Source organism: Monomorium pharaonis, chromosome 6, assembly GCF_013373865.1.
Source record: "Monomorium pharaonis isolate MP-MQ-018 chromosome 6, ASM1337386v2, whole genome shotgun sequence".
NCBI classification, from domain to species: domain Eukaryota; kingdom Metazoa; phylum Arthropoda; class Insecta; order Hymenoptera; family Formicidae; genus Monomorium; species Monomorium pharaonis.
The window spans coordinates 15,244,208-15,260,999 of record NC_050472.1 but is presented as its reverse complement, the minus strand read 5'-3'; the positions used below and the strand labels follow the sequence as shown (position 1 = coordinate 15,260,999).

Sequence of the window (16,792 nt, the reverse complement as noted above, 5' to 3'; positions counted from 1 at the left end):
GAATAACAATGTTAAATTACATGTAACTTCCATGTTATATTGCCGCTATAAAATGTGTTCACTGGGAACTACGACGCATCGTTCCGTAATAACATTGATACGAACGTGTTATGTTACGATTATACAATTTTTGTTGAATAAGTGTAACGCCAAAACGATGTATAACAGCTATATCTACAGCTATATATACTTGCGTATAACAAATATTACGTAACAGGTTATTTCCATGTTATATAGCACCTACATATCACAAGAATAACAATGTTAAATTACATGTAACTTCTATGTTATATTGCCGTTATAAAATGTGTTCACTGGAACTACTAGTTTACACCGAGCACTTGGTACGCGTATCAAGTAGTGAATTTAAGCTGATCAGCCACCCAGATAGCACACGGACGTCCTCAAGACGTCCAGGATGGACTTCGTGGATATCCTGAGGACGTCCTGATTTTATCCCGGGACGTCCTCAGGACATCCTGAGGAATAGCAAACGAGCGCCACTTTTTAGTCCTCAGGACATCCTGAGGACAGTCTATCGGACATCCTAAGGACAGTCCATCGGACGTCCTGAGGATACCATAGGATTTCCTCAGGACATCCTCAGGAATAACAAACAATGACCACTTTTTGTCAGATTTTTTAGATTTTTTTTTTAGGATTTTTGATAAATGTATCGATTTTTTATAAGAATTGAAACGTTTCTCAGAAAAATTTAAAAAATAAAAAATTCCGATTAATTTAGAAAATTTTTTAAATATTCTAAGTATTTTTAACAGTTTTTGAGAATTGAAAAAAAACTTTAACAAAAAATTAAAAGTACTAATTATTTCTACGATAATTTTGTAAGAGGAAGAAGACTATACATGTTTCAGCGACAGTTGTACCTGTTAAAGCATGTTTAATCTCTGTACCCGAGAAAACGGTCACCCATCCAAGTATCAACCATCGCCGACAATGCTTGACCATACGCATCCTGACGCTTCGTGATGATCCATGAGTACTTCTTGTTTATGCATACATATTTGTTATAGATCATTACAATAGATGTTGTCATAAGAATGAAACATATATAGTTAACTTATATTTTTATAAATAAATATAAAGTTTTACAGTTTTTTAAAATCATTTTTACATATGCGCGCGAAATAGCATGTGGAATAACTTATTAAAAAACTGTTTTTGCGCCGTTTGTATAAAATAAAATTAAAAAATTATTTAATGTCATTTTTTATAATTTTTTAGTATTGTTAATTAGAGTCCTATAATCAGAGAGACGCGACCTTGTTCCTACTTTCTGATTGGTGCCGCCATGTTGAGCTCGCAAGGTTCACGTGACCCATGTGTCGTGTTGTAAATAAATGCACATTTGTAATCACGGTAAGTAGAAATGTTTTTTCTCTGTTAAATAATAGCAGGAGACTTTATACTGATATTGTAAGATTCTTATTTGTGCTCAATAGTATACATATACGCAACCTAATTTAATCTCTTTATTCGTGCAACGGATTTTTATCATAATTCGTTTTTCTGCTCTATTTTAGATGGTGAGGTACTGTGCAGCTAAAGGGTGTAACGTAAAAGAAAAACAAGGTATAATGTTATTTCGATTTCCCAAAGAACCAGAAAGACGTGCGAAATGGATTACAATAGTAAACCGTGTGAATTGGCAACCTTATTCAAATAGCACACTTTGCGAAGTATGCATTATTCTGTATTTTCACTACTATCAATAAATTTGCTAATGGTACTAATTGTATTTTTTTTTGTTCAAATGTTCAGCTTCATTTTGGCGAAGATCAGTGGGAGCAGACGAGAGTCGATGGTTCAAGAAAATTACGGTATTCAGCTATTCCATCACTATTACTTTCAAAAGAAAACTCTTCGCCTGTCCCGTCCGTCTCTTTTATTGATAAACATAACTACTGTTCCTTATCCAGTGCTTCTGCAACTATCTTTCGTCAATCACAAAGTCCCTTAAAGGACATTACTAATGTAAATATGAATAATATTCTTATCTATCCAACAACTTATGTTATCTCCGTCAATTTAATTAAGAAAATGTTTGTATAGGTAATACAGTCGTCAGCATCTTTATCAGATTTAAAGACCATGGAAAAAGAATTTGTGGAAGAGTCTGTGGAAAAATCTGTGAAAGAATCTGTGATAGAACCTGTGGAAGAATCTGTAAAAGAAATTGTGGATTTGAAACAGCAATTAGAGTTAAAAGAAAAAGAATTAGCTGCACTCCAGACAAAACATATTTCCATGCAGAAAATAGCAGATAGAGTTTTCAAGATTTACCACAATATCAAGAGGCAAAATGAAACAATGAAAACAAAACTTAAAAGACTTCAATGTTCCTATTGTCGCAGTTCTAAATTATTCGCTCCAAAATTGCATGAAGATCAATTGAAGGCTTTATGTTCAAACACTACTAGAGGAAGAAAATGGAGCATTCAAAGCATTACAGATGGATTAATTTACAAGATGAAATGGGGCACACAAGGTTACTCGGACTTCGTTAAGAAATATCCTATTTTTCCTTCAGTTAGAACACTTCAAGAAGCAGTTGAACATATGAAGTTTGAGTCAGGTATTCTGGAAGAAGTATTTGACGTAATTCAGTGTCAAATTCCACATATGACACTTCATGAAATACACTGCGTGGTAGTATTGGATGAAATGGCTATTAAGCCTGGTGAGATGTATGACTCTTCCACTAAAAGAATCATCGGATTATGTACGTTTCCTGGGCACATCGGTCTTGCAAAGAAAGCATTAGTCATTGCATTAGCAGGAATCACTACTCGGTGGAAGTATGCTGTAGCATATTATTTAACAAACAAGGTTGATTCTGAAGCAAAACAAACAAACTGTAATTTTACAGGAAATGCATTAAAAGACATAATCAGTAAAGTCATTGTGAAAGCAGAGAACATCGGCTTGAAAGTTGCTGCTGTGATTTCAGATATGGGATCTGACAATTTATCTTTATGGAGGGCTTGTAATATTGGATATCAAAATGATGAAGTGAGGTGCACCATCCCTCATCCAGCTCGACTACAAGACAAGTTATGTATTATGCCTGATCCTGTTCATTTATTTAAAAATATCCGTTCTATGTTAGAAAGGCAGAAAGTGATTTATTTGCCTGAGTCAATTTTACACTCTCTAGGTCTCAGTTATCCTATTGTAGAAGTTAAATACTTAGAAGAATTAATGCGTCATGAACAAAAGTTTGAATTTAAGATCAGCAAATTCACAGAATCCAGCCTTCAGACGAAGAATAATCACTTCTCCACGATGAAAGTTTCTACACCAAGGTCTGTTATTTGTCAAAGAACAGTAGTTGGCCTCAATATTTATGCAAAGATCTCAGAAAATTCAAAAATTGCTACTACAGCTTTCTTCATTTCCCTTGTTGATCGTTGGTTTGCTTTTGTCACTAACAGAAGTTTAAAGCTCGCTCTCAGTAAGAAAAATGAAGATAATTATAACAAAGCTATTGATCATCTTAAATTCACAGCCTATGTATTCCGATATATGAAGATTGGCACAAAAGGTCATTGGAAACCGGTCCAGACAGGACTACTCATGGTAGTTGAATGCTTATTGTTCCTGCAGAATTATTTCTTGAATGAAGTTGGTCTTTCCTTTTTGTTACTAGGCCGCTTTACTCAAGATTGCCTCGAAAATCTATTCTCTCTTCTGCGCTTCAGACAACCTGTTCCCTACGCTCTCCATTTCAAACAAAATTTGAAAATGATTACTTTGTCACAGTTATCCAACAACACCAAAAAAAACACAAGCTATTATAATGACGATGATACTAAAAAAATCGAGCATAATTTCTTGGAGTTTTCTAAAGCTATAGGAATCTCACGACAGCATGAGAAAGATTTGAACGCATTTTTCGAAACATGTGCCATTAAAATCCCACAGGTGTCTGACAATCAGATGCACAGCATTGATGAATGGGAGTGGCCAATAATATATGACATAGCTGGATCTGTTGTACGTAGTGTTAAATGTATAAACATAAAAATTTGCGATGACTGCTTTAAAAGTGTTCTTTGGAACGGTAAAAAGTATCATCCTTATTCCATTATTGTTCAAATGAGAAGCTATACAGAGAATAGTCTTTTGCATGTGTCAGATCCCTGTTTTAAAGCCATCATGAAGTCTGAAATTACTTTCCGCCATCTGAAAGACACACTTACTAAAGCTAAAGATATGAACATTGTGAACTTTGTAGTAAAAGAGCTAGAGTATGTATGGGAAGGAGCAAATATACCTCTCTGCCATGATATTACTACCAAAATCCTGAAGAGGTTTATTACAATGCGATTGAAAATGTATGGATTGAAAGAAAGAAAAAAACATGCTGAAATGAATTTTGAACGTGTTTATAACAGTAAGACTGCAGCCAGGTTTGCTATCATTTCCTGATATGATCTCTTATCTGTGCCAAATTTATGACTGGCTATTTATTTTATAATACATATAAACTGTTTATAAATTTTAATTTATAATTACAATTGTTATAAATTTACAATTGTTGATAAATTTTTAGGTAATTTATAAGCTGTTAACGACTAATGTAAAACATAAAATAAAGAACTTACTATAAAACATAAATTTATCATAAAAATGATTTATTTTGGTATAAAAATATATACAATTTTACACACACACAGGCCTTAATATTTCGACATCACATTACTTTAAAAATAATTAATTTGTATGCTTATTACAGGAATTTTTTTTTTAGTAAGTTAAAGCACAAAAAAATATTTATTAAGATATTATTAAGATATTAAAATATTAATGTCAATAAGGGACTGCACACACAAAAAGAAATAAGGAACAGGAATAAAGAATAGATAACAGAAAATTTCTCAATTTTAACAATCATAACTATATCTTATTTTATATGTTTTATATTGAAATGTTCTTTATTTTCTATTCCTGTTTTGTTTTTTATACCCTGTTCCTTATTCCTTTTATTTTGCATAGCTTCTAAATATTACTTAGTATTACTAATGTTAATACAATGTCCCAATATTAATACAAATCATTGTATTACAATTATAAATATACAATTAATTTGTTTCAATTACATAATAGATGGAACAAATTAAAAACCATTAAGGCTCATTACGAACTGCTTTGTAGTCTAATATTTTCAGCAAGTGCTTGCCAATATGTAGCTCCTGCTTCATCACATTTATCTCACAAACCATATTTCGTAAACTCGCAAAGTCATTATCATAATGTTCTTGAAGATTTTTTATTTTTTCTTCCACTATTCGGATCTGATGTTTGAGACACTGTATTTCATTCGCGTCAGATGATGGAACAGATTTAAGAATTAAATCGGAGTTCTGTAATAAGATCAAGATATAACAACATTAGATACGATGGATATTTCTAATTTATTTGTAAGAAAAACTAAATTTACCTGACACATGTTCATAAATAAATCAGCAGAATGATACAGCAGCAAAACAACTTAATATTTTTGCCTCTGCAAAAGAAAATTATTGAGAAACGTTAAATATGACGGGTGTAAACGAACAACAAATGGTAAATGTTTACTTTAACCCGCTCTATTCCGATTTCGATGAAATTATACTCAATCGACGCGTTTTTGCATGAAATGAAAGAATCTGAAAGAAATAGGCGTCGATCTCCTCCGCGAAGCGAGATATTAATCGTTAAAGTTGACGACTTTGCAGGTTACGATACTTGTCATATCGACGAAACGTTGTGACTGAACTTATATATATATATATAAATTAATGTAACGTTGATGCAGATATATTGTTATATACTTACTTCAGTAGACAGCACTGATAATTTTCTTTTTCAGTCACTGCAACAAACACTGCTTACGTTTGCTCCACTTTACAGTACTCCAGAGCCCTTATTCTTGAAAAATATCGCACACGATATTTCATGAATGTTACTAGATATCACAGTTCTCGGCAAATTAAATTGCTCCTTTCGTGAAATATCGTATGCGCTATTTTTCACGTATTTTCGAGAATAAGGCCCCAGTTTACAGTACTCCAACCTAGTACGACATGCGGCTGTACGATCCTAAGATGGCGGCGGTTGGCAAGGTGGGGGTAGAGTTCGCGCCTCTCTGATTATAGGACTCTATTGTTAATATGCCATATTGTTTCAATAAGTGTAGACATTCAATCTGACTTTAAAGTCAACATTTTTACACATTTGATTTTGCAATACATTCTAGAAATATGTACGATATTCAAAGATTTCTCATTTGCTATATTAATTTACGTTTTTTTAAAAAATTACTATACGTCCAGGATGTCCCTGAATACTATTTTAGGATGTCCTGAAGACTTTCGTAGGATGTCCTGAGGACTCTCTTAGGACGTCCTAAGGACTGTCTTAGGATGTCCTGAGGATTGTTTTAGAACGTCCTGAGAACTTTCAGGATATCATATTCTTAGAACATTCTGTGCTATCTAAAATGTCTGGTATTTATACAGTCATTATATTTAAGTTTATCTTCAGACATTTTGTAGTTAATGAAACTCTTTATACAATATTTTAAGAATAACGTTTTCAGCTAGAATACATATATCCTCAGGACATCCCAAGGATGTCCTCAAGACATGAATAAAATTTCAATTTATATTAATACTATTACAGAATTTAACATTCTAAACTTACTTTAGAAGTCAAATTTATACATAAAATATTTTTACAATAATACAACTATTATATCCTGACAAGATCCCAGGACATCCCGGGACATATTCAGGATGATCCTGAGGACGTCCTGTGCTATCTGGGCAATGATTAAACACATTCACTAGTTATTTACTATTTTATACGCGTACCAAGTGCTCGGTGTAAACTAGGTCAATCTAAAGACCTATAATCAAAGATGCGCCAATGACCCCCAACCATGACTGCTATCCACCATCTTGTACCTAAAGACCTATAGGGGGTGTTTACGATAATAGCTATCCGAGTAATTTTCTCTAGGACCGAAATATATGATAAGCACAACCATCTACTATCATCATGATTCGTGACAACTCAAGACACGGTATAGCCAAATCATCACGAGCAAGTTGCGAGTTGCGAGTTCCGTGAGTTTGTAGTAGGTAACCTAAAAAGTACGACATAAATAATTTGATTATTACAATTAAAAATAATCTGTTTTTAATGTATGGTAAGATTATTAACTTCATTAAAATAGTAATTATATAACACAATCATGTATTTTTAAAGTATTGTCTAAAGTAATATTAAAGAGATTATTTTATTTACAAATATTTTATTTATTAATTTGTCTATCAAATTTCTATATTATAACGTATATCTAATGCATATCTAACGTATATCTGTTTACAGTATATCTTAATTTACTATGCACTTGTATTACAAATTAAAAAAATTTATTGTAAACATTATTATTAGTTTCACATTAGTGAAATATTCATGCATAATATTTATACATAAAGATATATGATTTTTTAAATCAATGATAACACCATGCAACTTATCATTAACAGTTGTTACAAGAAAGAAAAATATTTATACTTAAATTTTTATTTTACTTGTAATCTAAAAAATATTATTAATAATGATTTATTTAGTAATTTTACATAATTTATCTCATTTGTTTCAAAGTGTTAACACCATCCGTTTAATAAAAGATGACTTTTCTAATATATATGTTCCCAGACAACACGCATGTCTAAAAGACATCTTTAAGACGTCTTAAAAGAGACGTCTTTGAGACTTTATTAAAAGACGTCTTTATGACGTCTTAAAATCGTCTTATTTTAGACGTCTCTCTTAAGACGTCTAAAATACGTCTTTTTAAGACATATTCTTTGAGACGCCATTTAGACGTCTTTACGACGTCTGAGAAAGACGTTTTTAAGACGTCGAATGACGCACATAACCAAATCTGCCGTGTGATGCGATCAAGTCGATCGACGTGCTTATCCCGTATCAATTTTTGAACTCTTGCACGTATCGCGTGTGTGTTGGGACGTTTTGTCCCGGTTTGCTGTGTAACGCAGCCGAGTGTGGATACGTTAATACAACACAACTTTTTAACTCTCGTACGTATCGCGTGTGTAGGCTGTTATTGGAAATAATTAACCTTTCTGACAACATTTCTGACAACAGTTTTTGACAATTAATAAACCGGACGATAATAGTGTTGCGCTTAAGTTGCTGTAAAATATTTGACTGAATCCAGTATCTCTGTAAAATTCTGTAATTTCCAATCACGAAAACATGAAATAAAATTGAAATATATAATATAAAATTTTTTATTTATAAAAAAACTTATCTTAATAATAAAATAAAAATAATAAAATATAAATATAAAGTATTTTGTTTAAAATAATAAAAAATAAAAAATAATAAACCTAGCTTTTGGAATCCTTGGTGGAAAAATTTTCTACAAAATTCTAAAAAACTACAAAAATTTACAAAAGTGTGTTTCAAATTTAGCATTTTTCTGTAAAAACTACAAAAAAATGCCAGAATTGGAACACTTTTGTAAATTTTTGTAGTTTTTTAGAATTTTGTAGAAATTTTTTCGCCAGGGATGTCTAAAATAATTTTTATATAAGACGTCTCAAAAACGTCATAAATAAAAAAATTAGACGTCTTTTAGACGTCTTAAAAACGTCTTAAATCGGGTCATAAGACGTCTTAAAGACGTCTAAAAGACGTCTTTCTGATAGTTTTATAAGACGTCTTATAGAAATATAAGACGTCTTTTAGACGTCTTTAAGACGTCATAATGTTCTCTGGGTTAGTTAATAATAAATAATAACATTTATTGAGAATCAATGTTTAATTAAAATATTAGGTTTTGAAATAATACCGTTATGATAGAAACTTGATAGACAAAATAAATATTTGTAAATAAAATAAACTCTGATATTACTTTAGACAATACTTTAAAAATACATGATTGTGTTACATATAATTACTATTTTAAAGTTAATAATCTTATCATACATTAAAAACAGATTATTTTTAATTGTAATAATCAAATTATTTATGTCGTACTTTTTAGGTTACCTGCTACAAACTCACGGAACTCGCAACTTGCTCGTGATGATTTGGCTATACCGGACAGCATTGAGTTGTCACGAATCATGATGATAGTAGATGGTTGTGCTTATCATATATTTTGGTCCTAGAGAAAATTACTCGGATAGCCATTATCGTAAACACCCAGGGTGTGTTCGAGGAGCTCACTATTAGCGCTACGTAGCACTACCGCTGTTCGCGGAGACGTTGGATAGCGCTATCAAAATTATGATAACGTCACTGTCCGTAGCGTTTGACGTCATAAACGCGCGCTATCCATGCTACTGCTTCAGAGGTAGTGCATGGATAGCGTTTGGCTCAATCCCCACCATTGTCTGTTTAAACATCACGTGCTATCTCTCTTTTAAGGTTAGAGAAAATTTATGCGTGATCTTGAAAGAAGAAAATAAGAAATTGTTTATATGTCCTAATAAAAATATTTAATTAAAAATTTCTCTTCATTGAGAGAGAGAGAGAGAGAGAGAGAGAGAGAGAGAGAGAGAGGGGAGATCTGTTTCATTAAAATTTATTAAATTTATTAAAATATATTAAAATTTCTTAATATATGCTCATTTAAATTTGTTAAAATTTCTTAAAATTCATAAAATTTATTTTATTACATTGTTATTTATTATATAAATAAATTTTATAAATTTTAATAAATGTTAAATATTAATTTTTAATAAATTTTAATAAATTTTAATGAACTTTAATGCATTTTAATAAATCTTAATAAATAATAAAAAGGGATCAAATAAAGAAGTTTCTGTGAAATATTTCATTAATATATTTCTATCAAGGTGATCAAGACTGGATCTTTGAGTTTAATATTATTTTTCATCAAAATATGTATATAATAATATATACTATTTTGATTCATTACACTGCATGTACTGTTTGTCTTAAAATGCAATCCTTTTCTGTACCAATTGCAAATATGTAAACGACTTAAGTATCATTATTATCAATTAAATTGATAACGTAATCATATATTATTTTAAAATTTTAGTTTAAATAATTAATGCAATTCAAGAGCGACAGTATACGACATAGTGCAAAAGAACATAAATTTACATAAAAAAATTATATTAGGCATAAAGCTTCAAACATATAATATTATGTAAAATAAATATAAATTAATTAATTAATTTGATTTTAAATTAAGATAGAAAAATGGAACAAAATAAAAATTTATAGGAAATTGTTTAAATTATTTTATTTTATTACATATAAAATAATTTTAATTAAAGAGTAATATATAGGACTTATTAATTATTATTTAATTTATTTAAAAATTAAAAAATTTATTTAATTAGATCGTCAATAACTTTAATAATTTATATTTTGTAAACTTCAATAATTTCAATTTCCATTGAAATTTAATTGTTTAATAATCATTTTATTATAATTAAAATATTTAATATAAAATAAATATAAACAAATAAGTATCATATGTATATAAAGAAAAATAATAATAAATATACTAAGTAACATAGTTAACATAAATAATTATTAATATACAGGGAGTCCCAGAGCATACTGGTCACTGTTCATAAAAAGGTAGATGGGATCGAGATGAACATAAAAGTTCAATATTGTTGTGGGTTTGGTCTGCTAATAATCGAGATATAAATTTTTTAAATTATGCGAATGAGAGCGCGCCTTGCGCGCCGAAGGAAGGGCTCGAGCCGCTCGAGCCATAGCACGGCCTACTATTTCAAGCATTGGCTGCCGGCGGCGGCGGGGGAAAGAAGGAGAAGCGTGGCGTCGTCGCCGTTCCCACGTCTCGCCGCACCGCGCCTAAGCTCGCGTCGATGGCTGCTACGCACACTCGCGATTACATGACGAGATTATAAATTATTAATAAAAATAGGACAAATTTAAATCGTAATAAACTTTTGTAAATAAGAAAGTCGAAAGAGAGAAAGCGATGGAAACGTATGAAACCTGCAAATAATATAATATTTGCCGCATCAAATTCTCTCATCGTTTTTTATGGAATATTAAATTAACGAAGATTTATCACGATTGATTCTTTATACATTCTCCTTTCGTAACCATCTTATTAGAAAATTACGAAATGCACGAAATACTATCCCTAATATGCACTCTTTGTAAAATAACACGATAGAAAAATATTCACGTTTGATCTAACGACTTCAGGATAAATTATTCGATGCAACTTCTACGGTAATTATAGGTAATTAGAGATCAATGTTATGTCAAGTATCGTTAGTATGGTTAACTAGAAATGATTTTCTCTTGTATATGATAGAGAACTTCGAATTTCTTCTATCGTTAATACATTATAAGTCACTGAAAATCTGTCGTAATTAATAATGCAATTAAAGGTAGAAGAAACTCTGAATTCTTTTATTCATTATTGAATTTTTTATTTACTCTTGATTCGTATGTAAAATTGAACTTTGTACTTTTATACTTTGTAATTTAGCAGGAATATCTTTCCCTCTAAAGTATTTACAGAAACACGATAAACGACATTTTCAACAACAATTCCAATCAATATTATTAGAGTTTCATTAAATGTCATAAAATTTTTTTAACAAGATTTTTATACATTTTTAACATTAAACACGATACGACACTGAGAAAGAAAGTATCGTGCTGATTATTTATCGCAGTTTTAGTGATAACTTTTGATAATTTTTTTTTCGATCGTGTGTAACACTAAAAATATAAAGAAATGATAATTGTTAAAATTTTATTCAAATTACACATAATAAAAGTAGAATAGTACAAACTAAAGATGTTGTTAAACGTGGTAATATTTATTGTATTTGTGTACTACGTAGTGCTTGAGAGGGAAAGAGAGAGAGAGAGAGAAAGAGAGAGAGAAAGAGAGAGAGAGAGAGAGAGAGAGAGAGAGAGGTTTCATACTAAAATGGGCGAAATATCATAGTATGTTACATTCTTTGTTATAACACAGAAAAATATTCCCTCTTGATGTAACGATTTCACGATAGTTTAGGCGCGATGCTACGATAATTATGCTTAAAAATTAATGTTTAATATCATGTATTGTTAACACAACGAAGGATTTTCTTTTATAACCATAGAAAACTTACAGTTTCTTCTACTTTTAATTGCATTATTAATTATTAATTATAATAATATAAAATACGACAGATTTTCAGTGACGTATAATGTATTAACGATAAAAGAAATTCGAAGTTCTCTATCATATACAAGAGAAAATTCTTTCTAGTTAACCATACTAACGACCCTAATAGCAAAATGCTAGCAGATTGCGAGCAGATTGGCAGCAAATTCAATCAGATACCCATTGCAGATCCATAGCATTCTGTGTCCGCATTAAGCTCAGGATTTGTCGACAAAGCCTGCTGGCATGGCATGCCAGCAGATTGATTGCAGAAACCGAGCAGGATTTGCTGACATAACCTGACAGCAGATTGGCAGCAGAAATCAAGCAGATATTTAAAAGATTTCTTAAATCGGATATCTTTTAAGTGCAACTAGAAATAAAAAAATAAAATAAAAATTTCATTTTTTTTTAAATTATTTTTATTAATAGTACATACTAAATTTAGGACAAATTTTTATTAATTAATTAAATTTAAATTATTTTATTTTATTCTTACTTGCGCTGGTTTTGAACCCGGGACCTTAAGGTGACGAACCTTGTACTCTATCCGCTACACCAATTTGGCTCATCGACATGGGTACTTGTTATTGTCTACATATACCAATATGTTATAAACTAACACAATTATATTATTTTTTATAAAAGCAATTAAAATTTGCAAAACATATTAAAAATAAATAGCATTAATTTATTTACTTATTAATTTCATTGTTAAATTTATCTTTTTCCATAATAATTTTATGGAAATTGCGATCTATTTAGCATTAATACTTTGAAGCGTTCAAATAATTAATTAGATGATTAACTATATAGATCATATATTCTAAGAAAAATTAATTGTACATCTATTATCCTGTTTTTGTTCAGTACATGATGAATTTAGATTTTGTGCATTTTTTTGTTTGCAGTAATTGTAGACAAACCGTAATTTTTGAAAACATTATCTTTATGATAATTTTTTTAAATATCAAATGGATTTCTCATTCAGGATGTTATAATGTTGTCTAATTTCTGCTACAACGCGCATGGACGGCTCAAAAATCGGACAGCATTGTGTGATATCTTTTATGAGACATTAAGCTGATATCATTTAGCTGATGTCATAAGGATAACATTTTTAAGAAACTTAAATGAAACTCTTCAATAATATATATCTCAAAGACCTCTCTTAGATATCTCTGATAAATGTTACCATTTTGACATCATTTCCAAGATATCTAAATGTTTTCTTTAAAAAGTTCTCTTAAAGTTTTCTGACAAGCGTATTGTCTGGGCTTTTTTAATTTATCTGAAATTCTTTTATCTGTATTATTTTCTATTGGTTGCCGGTATTATACATATACTTTAAACTTATGTATAATACAAGTAACCAATAGGAAATAATATAGATAAAAGAACTTCAGATAAATTAAAAAAATATAGCTGCCTAATACTTTTGGCCAAGCCTGTATACATACATATATTTCTATATAATTAGGGATCGTAAGGAAATAAAATTATTATAATTGTCAATACATTTTTAATAAGAGTTTAGGCATCATTTCTGTTATTTCAAATTTACCGTTATCGCGCGGTAGCCCAATACAATAAAGTACTTAATCTTTCAATACAATGTATATCGGCGAGAGAACAATTAAACTCTTATTAAAAATGTATTGACAATTAATAATAATTTTATTTCCTTACGGTCCCTAATATATTAGAAATATACGTATGTATACAGCCCAGTGAACACATTTTATAGCGGCAATATAACATGGAAGTTACAAGTAATTTAACATTGTTATTCTTGTAATATGTAGGTGCTATATGACATGGAAATAACCTGTTACGTAATATTTGTTATACGCAAGTGATATAGCTGTTATACATTGTTTTGGCGTTACAGTTATTCAACAAAAATTGTATAATCGTAACATAACACGTTCGTATCAATGTTATTACGGAACGATGCGTCGTCGTTGACTCAGAAATCAGACAACATTATAACATCCTGAATGATAGATCTATTTGATAATAAAAAAAATTATTGTAAAGATAATGTTTTCAAAAATAACGGTTTGTCTATAATTACTGCGCACAAAAAATGCACAAAATCGAAATTCATCATGTGCTGAACAAAAACAGAATAATAAATGTATACTATTCAATTTTTCTTAGAATTACGATCTATATAGTTAACCATCTAATTAATCATTTGAACGCTTCAAAGATTAGTGCTAAATAGATCGCAATTTCCATCAAATTATTAAGGTTATGGAAAAAGATAAATTTAACAATGAAATTAATAAGTAAATAAATTAATGCTATTTATTTTTATAAAAAATAATATAGTTGCGTCAGTTTATAACATATATAAGTATATGTAGACAATAACAAGTACCCATATCGATGAGTCAAATTGGCGTAGCAGGTAGAGTACAAGGTTCGTCATCCTAAGGTCCCGGGTTCAAACCTAGCAGCGGCAAATAAGAATAAAATAAAAAATTATATAATTTAAATTTAATTAATTAATAAAAATTTATTCTAAATGTAGTATGTGCTGTTGATAAAAATAATTAAAAAAAAATAAAATTTTTATTTTATTTTATTTTTCTTTGTAACTGTTGTGTAACGGTTAAATAACATGTAATTATAACATGTTATATTGCTGAGTCGGAAATTGTAACTTACATGTAAGTTACGTGTAATTTCAGAGTAACGTAACCTGTTATATTCGGTTACATTGCTGTTACACTGCTGCTATATTACTGTGTTCACTGGGAGGATTGGCCAAAAGTATTAGACAATGATATAATTTAATTTCTCAATAATTTCTACTGCCGCAACCTTTTTTCTTACGTTTTTCTCTATAGAAACATATTAATGCAAGTTTTAAATTGACATTTAAATGGCAATTAAGATTATAAAGTAATTAACGGACATACTGTTCGATTTCTGCTGCCGATCTGCCTACAGGTTATGTCAACAGGCTCTGCTCGATTTCTGCTGCCAATCTGCTGTCAGTTATATCAGCAGGTTTTGCTTGATTTCTGCTGCCAATATGTTGTCAGATTATGTTAGCAAGCTCTGCTTGATTTCTGACAGCAGTTTGCCGACATCGTTGGATATTACAGACTCTGTATAAAATTTGTTGCCATTCTGTCGTCAAAAATTGATAGCATGCTCTGCTCAAAATCTGTTCCTGCAGGCTTGGCTATCTGAGGATACTTGACATAACATTGATCTCTAATTACCTATAATTACCGTAGAAGTTGCATCGAATAATTTATCCTGAAGTCGTTAGATCAAACGTGAATATTTTTCTATCGTGTTATTTTACAAAGAGTGCATATTAGGGATAGTATTTCGTGCATTTCGTAATTTTCTAATAAGATGGTTACAAAAGGAGAATGTATAAAGAATCAATCGTGATAAATCTTCGTTAATTTAATATTCCATAAAAAACGATGAGAGAATTTGATGCGGCAAATATATTATTTGCAGGTTCCATACGTTTCCATCGCTTTCTCTCTTTCAACTTTCTTATTTACAAAAGTTTATTACGATTTAAATTTGTCCTATTTTTATTAATAATTTATAATCTCGTCATGTAATCGCGAGTGTGCGTAGCAGCCATCGACGCGAGCTTAGGCGCGGTGCGGCGAGACGTGGGAACGGCGACGACGCCACGCTTCTCCTTCTTTCCCCCGCCGCCGCCGGCAGCCAATGCTTGAAACAGTAGGCCGTGCTATGGCTCGAGCGGCTCGAGCCCTTCCTTCGGCGCGCAAGGCGCGCTCTCATTCGCATAATTTAAAAAATTTATATCTCGATTATTAGCAGACCAAACCCACAACAATATTGAACTTTTATGTTCATCTCGATCCCATCTACCTTTTTATGAATAGTGACCAGTATGCTCTGGGACTCCCTGTATATATAAACATTTTGTTAATATTGCTGGCAGTGGCTAACCAACTGCGCAATTGCGTTTGCTACGCTATAGCTGTTCATGGAACTCGCTATTACTATCGCGCTATTGGCTCCACGAACAGTTCAAATAGCGTTAGCGTTTGTACCCACATAACACCAAGTCGACTGTTAGTCGACTGTCAGTCGGCAGAAGAAGTCTAAAGTCGACTTTAAAGTCAGACTGAATGTCGACTTATAGTCAACTAAAAGCCAACAAATGACTCGACTATAGTCGGCTTTCGGTCAGCCATTGTAGTCGACTTTAAACCGACTATAAGTCGACTTTTAGTCAACATTAAGTCGACTTTTGGTCAACATTAAGTCGACTTTTGGTCAACATTAAGTCGACTTTTAGTCAACATTAAGTTGACTTATAGTCTATTTTTCGCATTAATAATTATAATAATTGGGGTAATAATAAAATACGTTACAATAAGTAAGTTTTCACCGAGAGTTCAAATCGTGTTAGAGTCGAGCTAATTAGCCAATAGTTATGCTGGTTACAACAAAAATACCTAATTTCCGTTATGATTAGCATATATAGCCGTTGGTTAATTGGTCCAACTTTGACCCGATTTGTACTCTCGATGGAAACTTACTCAATGTTGTATA

At 30.9% G+C, this 16,792-nt stretch overlaps 1 protein-coding gene across 4 annotated transcripts; it reads left to right on the top strand.

Annotated features, from left to right (window-relative positions):
• Positions 1–1,188: 1,188 nt before the first annotated feature.
• On the top strand, positions 1,189–4,641 carry LOC118646040. Of its 4 annotated transcripts, XM_036288304.1 has the most exons (6): positions 1,190–1,380; positions 1,545–1,700; positions 1,783–1,995; positions 2,074–3,326; positions 3,530–3,600; positions 3,671–4,641. In XM_036288304.1, exons 1-6 carry the CDS (start codon positions 1,342–1,344, stop codon positions 4,450–4,452), a joined length of 2,514 nt encoding a protein of 837 aa, XP_036144197.1. In that variant the 5' UTR covers positions 1,190–1,341; the 3' UTR covers positions 4,453–4,641. The 4 variants fall into 4 exon arrangements, with proteins under 4 accessions (XP_036144196.1, XP_036144197.1, XP_036144195.1 ...); XM_036288303.1 differs by having other exon boundaries at positions 1,189–1,380; positions 1,783–1,841; positions 1,941–1,995; positions 2,074–4,641; XM_036288302.1 differs by having other exon boundaries at positions 2,074–4,641.
• The last annotated feature ends 12,151 nt before the right edge of the window (positions 4,642–16,792 follow it).

Coding starts and splice junctions, on each gene's coding strand:
- LOC118646040 (XM_036288302.1), top strand. CDS start 1,342: ATGTGTCGTGTTGTAAATAAATGCACATTTGTAATCACG. Junction 1,381..1,544: donor AATGCACATTTGTAATCACG/GTAAGTAGAAAT, acceptor GCTCTATTTTAG/ATGGTGAGGTACTGTGCAGC. Junction 1,996..2,073: donor CCTTAAAGGACATTACTAAT/GTAAATATGAAT, acceptor ATGTTTGTATAG/GTAATACAGTCGTCAGCATC.